The sequence below is a fragment of the Fonticula alba genome, assembly GCF_000388065.1.
Source record: "Fonticula alba strain ATCC 38817 unplaced genomic scaffold supercont2.4, whole genome shotgun sequence".
In the NCBI taxonomy this organism is placed as follows: Eukaryota; order Rotosphaerida; family Fonticulaceae; genus Fonticula; species Fonticula alba.
Genome location: NW_009242974.1, coordinates 1,350,348 through 1,358,650, shown reverse-complemented (window position 1 = coordinate 1,358,650; position 8,303 = coordinate 1,350,348). Strand labels below are relative to the sequence as shown.

General features: G+C 65.1%; 2 protein-coding genes across 2 annotated transcripts; both read left to right on the top strand.

Moving 5' to 3' along the window:
* H696_02828 (hypothetical protein) lies at positions 1-4,540 on the top strand. Its single transcript, XM_009496728.1, has 7 exons — positions 1-98; positions 205-362; positions 480-535; positions 727-2,379; positions 2,718-3,215; positions 3,464-3,703; positions 3,911-4,540. The coding sequence occupies exons 1-7, from the start codon at positions 33-35 to the stop codon at positions 4,213-4,215; spliced, it is 2,976 nt and encodes a 991-aa protein (XP_009495003.1). The 5' UTR covers positions 1-32; the 3' UTR covers positions 4,216-4,540.
* A 291-nt stretch (positions 4,541-4,831) lies between these two features.
* H696_02827 (hypothetical protein) lies at positions 4,832-6,817 on the top strand. The gene is made up of 5 exons (XM_009496727.1): positions 4,832-5,259; positions 5,345-5,430; positions 5,585-5,906; positions 6,118-6,231; positions 6,386-6,817. Exons 1-5 carry the CDS (start codon positions 5,074-5,076, stop codon positions 6,677-6,679), a joined length of 1,002 nt encoding a protein of 333 aa, XP_009495002.1. The 5' UTR covers positions 4,832-5,073; the 3' UTR covers positions 6,680-6,817.
* The last annotated feature ends 1,486 nt before the right edge of the window (positions 6,818-8,303 follow it).

Sequence of the window (8,303 nt, the reverse complement as noted above, 5' to 3'; positions counted from 1 at the left end):
ACTTCGAGGCGGAGCTGAGCCCCGAGTTGGCCATGCGCAGCAGCGCCTTCCCGGATTACCACGCCATCGTGCCGGACACCAACGTCTTTCTCCACCAGGTGCGCACCATGGCCCATGTACCCCCGGATGCCCCTTCACTTGGGCCCTGTCTGCTGTGGACTCACTGACGGATGGCCACCTGTGTCCGGATGTCCCAAATCGTAGATGGACGCTCTCGAGCACTCGGCCCTGCATGACATTGTCATCTTGCAGACGGTCCTCAGCGAGCTGAAGCACCGGTCGCCGGTGATTTACTCTCGGGCCCGGTCTCTGGTGTCGGACGCCTCCCGGCGCTGCATTGTCTTTAACAATGAGAACCACCGGTATGTCAGATGCATCCCTCTGTGGGCTGAAGACACCTTGCACGCTACAAGCCTCTGGCGTTTTGCCCGGTCGCAATGCATTCACACACACGCACACACACACACACACACACACAGGGAGACCTATGTCCTGCAGAACCCCGAGGAGACGCCCAATGACCGGAATGACCGCGGTGCGTGCGCCGGCTCCGGTGTGGCCCTTTTCCAGGAGATGGAGAGCCTTTCTCTCTCTCTCGCTCGCTCGCTCGCTCGCTCGCTCGCTCCTCACTCACTTTCTTCACCTTTCTCCCGGTCCTTCGCCCACCGTCCATACATGGATTGGGGTGGCGGGAAAAAAAAAACAAAACAAAAAACAACGACCCAGCCATTCGCACGGCCACCCGCTGGCTGGACACCCACTGGGCCCCTTTGGGCATGCATGCGGTCATGCTGACGCAGGACCGGCAGAACTTGCAGATGGCGCTAAATGAGGAGACCGCCCCCTGCCATGCGCGGCACTTCGTGGATTATGCCCAGGCTCTGGCCGAGGAGTTCCCCGACCTGGCGGACCGGCTGGCGTCGCTGCCGGCTGGCTCCGGTGCCGGGGTCTCTGTCGATCCCCTTCTGACGGCCGACCTGACGCCCGAAGAGCGCTTCGACTTCCCGGCATACCTGGACGAGGAAACCGTCACGCTGGGCGTCAAGTCCGGGCGCTTCCTGCGGGGCAATGTCCGCATTTCGGATTTGAATGTCGAAGAGGCGCTGGTTTGGACGCGCGCACACGACCTGCCGGTGGTGGTCCCCGGCCTGCGGGCTCTCAACCGGGCCATCGAGGGGGACACCGTGGCGCTGGAGCTCCTGCCGGAATCCGAGTGGGTGCTCCCCACCTCGGAGGCCAAGCTGGATAGCGCCGAGGCCACGGACGGCCAGACCAGCCGCGTCAGCGCGGCCTCCTACCTGCTGGAGACCGATGCGGACTTGACGGCCGCGCCGCTGGCCACGGCCGAAACCCGGCCGCATCCAACTGGCCGGGTGGTGGCCATCATCCAGCGCAATCGCCGCCCCTATTGCGGTGGCATCCCCGAGGGGCAGCTCATGCTGCCGGCTCTGGATGAGCATGGCACGCGGGTGGTTCTTTTCCAGCCGCTGGATCGGCGCATCCCGCGGATTCGCATCCGCACGCGCCTGCCCCCGGCGGACTTGCTGGCCAAGCGCATCGTCGTGGCCATTGATGACTGGGATGCCGGGGCGCGGCACCCGCGTGGGCATTACATCCGGACCATCGGCGCGGCCGGCACCAAGGACACCGAATCCGAGGTCATTCTCCTGGAGAATGGGGTCCCTTTTGGGGAGTTCTCGGCCGCGGCGCATGCCTGCCTGCCGGATGGCAACTGGTCGGCCGATGCGGCCATCGCCGCGCAGGGCGGCCTCGGTCGCCGTGTCGACCTGCGTGATGTGCTCGTTTGCTCGGTCGATCCGCCCGGAACCACGGACATCGATGATGCCTTGCACGCGCGGGTCCTCCCCTCCGGCAATGTCGAGGTCGGTGTGCATATTGCCGATGTCACGCACTTCGTCAAGCCGAACACCCCGCTGGACGCGGAGGCAGCCGCCCGGTCGACCAGTGTCTATCTGGTGGACCGCCGCATCAGCATGCTGCCCAATCTCCTGGGCACGAACCTGTGCTCGCTTCTGCCCGACGTCGACCGGTTCACCTTCTCCTGCCTGTGGGAGCTGGACCCGGTGACTCTGCGTGTGGTGTCCACGCGCTTCGTCAAGTCGGTGGTCCGGTCTCGCCGGGCCTTCAGCTACGAAGAGGCGCAGTTGCGCCTGGACGACCCGGCGGCCTATGGCTGGCATGAGGACGACCCGGTTACCGGGGCCAATGGCCGGGGCGATCCGCTAGTCGGCTCGCTGGTGTGGCTGAATCGCATTGCCCAGCGTTTGCGCGAGCAGCGCCGCCAGGCTGGTGCTTTGATGCTTTCCAGCCCGGAAGTGCGCTTCGAGCTGGGCGACGACAAGAATCCCCTCTATGCCAGTGCGTGTGATTGCTGCCTCCTCCTTCTTTTCTTTTCTTTCCTCCTCTTCGCCACCATCACTGCTGGGCGTGGCGGATCTCGATGACACTTCGGCCCTTTGCCGCAGTCAACCTTTTTCCCCTTGCTTTTCTCCCCTTCTCCCCCTCCGCCGCCTCCCTTGTTCCTCTTCACATCCACCCTCGGATGGCGGCGCAGCTTGCACCTCCTCGCCCTCCTTCCTCCCCGCCTGGCCCGGGCTGACACATGCTGCTGTGCTCTTCCTTCCCTCCCTTTCGCCGGTATGTCCTCCGTTTGGATGTGCTGCCCCTCCGGCCCCACGACACTCCACACCCGACAGAGGTCAAGAACACCATCCCGGCCAATTCCCTGGTCGAGGAGTTCATGCTCTTCGCCAATGTGTCAGTGGCCCGGTTCATTGTGGACGCCTTCCCCCAGACGTCGGTCCTGCGCCGGCATCCGGCGCCGACGGCCCTGCGCTTTGATGAGCTCCAGCAGTTCCTCCGGGCCCGGGGGCACAGCTTGGACGTGTCGTCCAACCGAGCGCTGGCTGACTCGCTGGATCGCTGCAGCGACCCGGAGGATCCCTTCTTCAACAGCCTCTGCCGGATGCTGGTCACCCGGTGCCTGATGCAGGCGGTGTACTTTGCCTCGGGCACGCAGCCGCGGGCCGAGTTCGCGCACTATGGCTTGGCGCGTGATATCTACACCCACTTCACAAGTCCCATTCGCCGGTACTCGGATATCCTGGTGCACCGGCTCCTGGCCGCGGCCATCGACTTCGAGCCGACCTCCCAGCTGCTCATCCACCGAGACAACATCACCCGGCTGTGCAATGGTGCGCGTGTGCTCTCGGGCCCTCGATGGGGGGAGAGCGACTTGCGGCTGGTCCTTGTCTCCTCGCCTTTGGCTCTTTTCCTCTGTGTTGCCCTTCCGCCTCTCCGCCCTGCTTGCCTCTTCCCTTTCCTTGAGCAGCCCGCGAGCAGTCCACCGGACTGGTTACCGGTGCCATGTGTCTAACGTCATACCATGTGCTCCGGGAACATGTGCCGGGCGTCGTCTTTCCCTGTTGGTCGTCTCGTACAGTCATCAACATTCGCCACCGCAGTGCCAAGAAGGCCTCGATGTCCAGTACGGAACTCTTCACCGGGCTGCTGTTCAGCCGCTTCGACCTGGCCCAGGAAGAGACCGCGTATGTGGTTCGAGTCATGAGCAATGGCCTGGTGGTCCATGTGCCAGCTTTCGGCCTTGAGGGGTTCATCCCCATCACCAGCGCCAACTTCCGCTACAATCGCAAGCTCTCCCAGATCGAGCACTTGGATGGCCGTACGTGTCGACGGCGCATGCGCCCGTCATGAGCTCACATACATGCATGCACGCATCCGCGCACGCTTGATCGTCCACCTTTCGCGCTGACGCTCCTTTCGCGCACACGGCTTTGTATGCTGCACTGCCTGATCTCTCATGTGCCTTCCCCCCCCCCCCCGCACACACACACACACACACACACCCGCTCCGCCACTCCGCTTGCAGGCAAGTTCCTGGGTGTTTTCGACCGCGCGCGTGTTAGCCTCATGGCCCATCGGCCAGACAGCCGCGTGGATGTGGCCAACAGCCTGCTGAAGATCTCCCTGCTGGCTCCCTCGTTGGATGGGACGCCCTGTGATCCGGTCCCGGCTCCGACGCTCGAGTCGCTGGCTGTGCCGCGCATTCCCCAGCGCGCGGCCGAGCTGGCCGCCAGTCGGGCCAAGCGCACCCAGCCGGAGGATGCCCCGGGCCAGGCTGCCCGGGAAGAGACGTCCAGCGGCCAAATCAAGAAGGCCCGGCAGTCTGTCTGATGGGGCACGGAAGAGGCCAACGGAGGGGCGTGAGTGCGGGCTCACATCAAGGCCCGTCCCAAGGGAGGGGCATGCCCGGTGATGCTTGGGCATCCGACTTTTCCTCCTCCTTTCCTCGTTCTGGTCCCCCCTCCACCACCACCTCGGCCTCCTTCGGGTGGGCGCGCGCGCGCGCGCGCGGCGCAACACCCGCACGCATGGATGGGTCTTGCGTCGGGTGCGCATGGCAAATGCATGCACGGGGAGGATGCGAGCACCGTGGCAAACACCGAGAGCACCCACGCATCTGTGTAAATGCCCGCGTGCGCGCGCGCGCGTGTGTGTGTGTGTGTGTGTGTGTGTCCCAGCACACCCATGTTTCCTCCCCGCTCCTCTCGCCCCCTTTAGACGCGGCGCCACATTGGCCCGGGAAAATACACTAAGCTACTAAAAATGTTGACCGCGTTGGGGGTTGCACCTGACGTCGCAGCGCGCCCCCAAACCAGGTACCGACGCATGTCCCTGCCTATGCTTCGATCACGCCGGGTCAAAGTGAAAAGCCCCTGGGGGTGGGGCTTTTTCGGCAGCCGCGACGCCGGCGCCCGGGTGCGAGGCGCGCGGCAATCTCTCTCCCTCTCTCCTCCCTGCCTTGCCTCGCCTCGCCTTGTTGGTTGGCTAGTTTGTTGGGTTTTTTTTCCCCCGTCACCCCTGTCCCGGTATTTGTCTCTTCCCCTCTCCCCTCCCCTCTCCGCACCCCCTCTCCCTCGTCGATCAGCGCATCCTACCCCTCCCCGCTGCCCATCCCCCCTCCCTCCCCCGCCATCTTCCCTGCGATCCGATCCTCTTGCTCCATCGCACGAGACCCTGCGCCTGGTCAACATGGACAGCTCCTCCCCCAACATGGACTCCTCTCCGCCGGTTCTTTCGCAACGGGCGGCCGATGCCTCGATGGCTGCCATCAACTTGACCAATGCCATGGTGGCCGCCGGGGCCACCAATGCCAAGACCGAGGTCAAGGAGGGCACGCTAGATCTGGATGCCTCGCAGGAGGTGTTTCTGGTGAAAGTACGCGCATTGCCCGGGCCCATGCCTGCCGTTCCATCGGAATGCCCCTCGCCCTCTGACGACCTCGCTGCCCCCTGTCTCATAGGTGCCGGATTACATTTACAAGCTTTGGAGCCGGACACCTCGCGGCACGCGTTTGGGGAAAGTCCGGGCTACGAAGGGCCTTTTTGAGTGCGTCTGCGCGCGCGCGCGCGCGCCGCACTTTCCTCCCGGATCGGCAAGATACATCTCCCCTGTGGTCCTCCCTCTTCCTCCTCCCCCGCCCCCGCCCCCGCCCCCGGCCCTATGTTGACCTCCTGCGTGCATGTCACCCCATTGCGCCCAGTAAAAATCCCTCCAGCGCATTGCGCACCCTCCGGGCACCGGTTATCCACATGGAGCTGGAGCAAGTGCCCGACTCGGTCCTCGAGCCCCCGCGCACCCTGTCCCTGGCGCCGTATGTGCGCAATCCCTCGGCGCTGCCGATCCTGGAGCCCAACCTGCCGGTCCTGCCACCGCCAAAGCACTTCCAGCTGCGACCGATCGGGACCTACCGGCCGAACAGCCACTTTGTCATCAGCGAGGGGTCGCTCGAATCCGGGGGCAAGGTGTCGCTAGCGGCCTCGGTGGGCGCCCGGATGTCCATGCAGCCGGAAATGCGCGACGAGGTATGTGTAGCCCGTGCCCCGATCGCCGGGCAATGCTCTGTGTGAGATATGGCCATGCATGCTCGGGCATGGATGGGGTGGTTTTTACTGACCCCCCCCCCCCCCCCCCCCCCCGGCCCTGCCTCCGTCCTGGGCCTTGCTTTGTCCCCGCTGTCCTTTTGCCATCACTCGCACGCGCGCACGCGCGCACGCACGAACGCCTGTGTCACAGTATCTCTCCTTCAAGCAGGCCCTACACAATGAGGAGCACCGCGAGAAGATTCGCAAGAGGGAGGAGATGCTGCGGCTGCGCTCGCTTCAGGATGAGGCCATCAACGTGGCCAATGTGCGTCATGCCTTCTTCTCTTTTTTCCTGGAAGAATTAGAGCTTCGGTTTTTTGCCCCGGCTGGGGGGGGGGGGGGGGGGAGACGAGCATGTCGGTCCTCGATCTTTTGCAACCTGCACACCCTGACACCCTGGCACACAATATGATGCGCAGGCCGAAATCAAGCGCGACACCGCCAAGGAGACCCGCGTGGCTCCGGCCCCGATTGCCTCGACTGGTGGTGGTGAGCTCATCACCGACTTGGACCTGCGGAACCTTCTGCTGGCCCTCCTTGATCAGAAGGAGTATGTCCACCCACGGGAGGGCATCAACTATGTGGCCGAGCAGCGCAACACGGCCGTCGGCGAGAGCCGCATGAAGAAGATGCTCGGCGAAATTGGCGAGCGCATTCAGCACGGGGAGCACAAGCACAAGTACCGGCTGATGAAGGCGTATCGCCGTCCGTGAATGCGCCCGCGGCAGCGGGCATGCGTGCCTTTCGGACGGAAGGCCGTGCATGCGCACGTCTGCGTGTGGGCGGGTGCTTTTTTTCTTGCGCACACGCCCCTCACTCGAGGGTGCGGAATATACCCAGGGTGTGCCAAATGGAGCTTGCTCCGGGCGGCGGCAATGGTCAGACAACAGGCCGGGGGCCAAGAAACCTCCCATCCATCGCCCCCCACCTCAGGAGGGGAGGGAGGCCGAGGCGCTGTCGCGACAGACACAGGCAGAGAAAGAGGAGGAGAAACCGTCAGAGAGACAGCGGCAGAGCCAGAGGCAGAGGGGAAGGGACGAGGGGGGGGGGGGGGGGAACCTGGCCAGGAGGCATCGTACCTCCTCTTTCCAAGCCCCCGGCTACGAGAGCGGCCGTGCGGGGGCAGGTGCTGGCGAGACATTAACTCGCCCACAAGAGGAGGGCATTTCTGCGTGTGTTTAAAATGAGGGAAGCACCGAAAACCAGTGTTTGGGAGGGCGTGCATTCCATTTGGCCCGGACTTAATTGTACTGCATTCTTGGGAGAACTCCACCGCTCAGTCAGCCAGGTTCCCGGCCGGCGCGGAGTGGGCCCGTGGCCTGTCATGTGAGTGCCTTGAGTTCGAATCCCGGTGGGGGGGATCTTTTGCTTCCTCGCAATTAACACGTCTGATTGGGCGAGGCCCTCTGGCGGACACGGGCGGGCGGGCGGGCGGACGCGGGGGGGGGGGGGGGGGGGGCCGTCCGCACGCTGCCAGGCGTGTTTGCGCGCGTGCCTCGGGGGGACGCGTGCATGCCTTTGTGTATGGGAGGGTGTCCCCACGCCGGCGGCCGGCGGGTGCACCGATGTGCTCGCTGTCTGCGGCACATTCGTGTGTAGTATGCGGGCATTCTCTGATATGTGCATGCCCAATCAGCATGGCCATGTTAATAGGAGCAACGAGTGAGAGAGAGAGAGAGAGAGAGGGTCCACTATCACGCAATCATATGGAAGCGGTCTCGGCGTGGTCGCCGCTAGGCCGGGGGGCTGGAGGGGCGGGCGGGGGCAAAGTCCCGGCCACGAGCCCCGACCGAGCCCGGGAGATGGGGGGGGGGGGTTCGCGCGGGGTAGCGGGCCCAGAGGCGGGCCCCGCCCTCAGGGGAGCATTCTCGATGGGTCGAGAGTGTGGGCGGCCCGGGGGCGCGGAGACCGGCCGCCTGGGCGCACTTCGGTGGGCACATGCGCCGACGCCGATTGGGAGCCCGCCCTTGCCTGCCCCCCTGGGAGGCTGGTTCCCGGGGGTTGGCCGCGGGACCAGGTTAGGGAGCCACAATCGGGCCCAGGGCGCGGGGTGATGACACACCTGGGGGAGGCCCGGATAGGCGTTCCCGGGCATCCCCTTGCGGGCCTCTTTGTTCGCCGGGCTTTTCCGGACTCCGGCCCGGGAGGGGGGGGGGCGGGGCAGAGGGGTCAGGCCGGGGGGAAGGCCGCTCCACTGGCCGGGAGGGCGGACCAACGAGCGCGCAGCGGGGCCCGAACGTGAGGCCAGAACGAAGGGCGTCTCTTGCAGCGCGGTTTTTCCCTCCAGGGGGTCGCGGGGGCCGGGGCGGCGATCTCATGAGTGGGGGGGGGGGGGGC

Bases quoted from the DNA above. Each gene is read 5' to 3' on its own strand.
- H696_02828 (XM_009496728.1), top strand. From the start codon at position 33: ATGCGCAGCAGCGCCTTCCCGGATTACCACGCCATCGTGCCGGACACC. The intron at 536-726 runs GTGCGTGCGCCG...ACAACGACCCAG, and splicing joins CAATGACCGGAATGACCGCG to CCATTCGCACGGCCACCCGC. The intron at 2,380-2,717 runs GTGCGTGTGATT...CACACCCGACAG, and splicing joins CAAGAATCCCCTCTATGCCA to AGGTCAAGAACACCATCCCG.
- H696_02827 (XM_009496727.1), top strand. From the start codon at position 5,074: ATGGACAGCTCCTCCCCCAACATGGACTCCTCTCCGCCGGTTCTTTCG. The intron at 5,260-5,344 runs GTACGCGCATTG...CCTGTCTCATAG, and splicing joins AGGAGGTGTTTCTGGTGAAA to GTGCCGGATTACATTTACAA. The intron at 6,232-6,385 runs GTGCGTCATGCC...TATGATGCGCAG, and splicing joins AGGCCATCAACGTGGCCAAT to GCCGAAATCAAGCGCGACAC.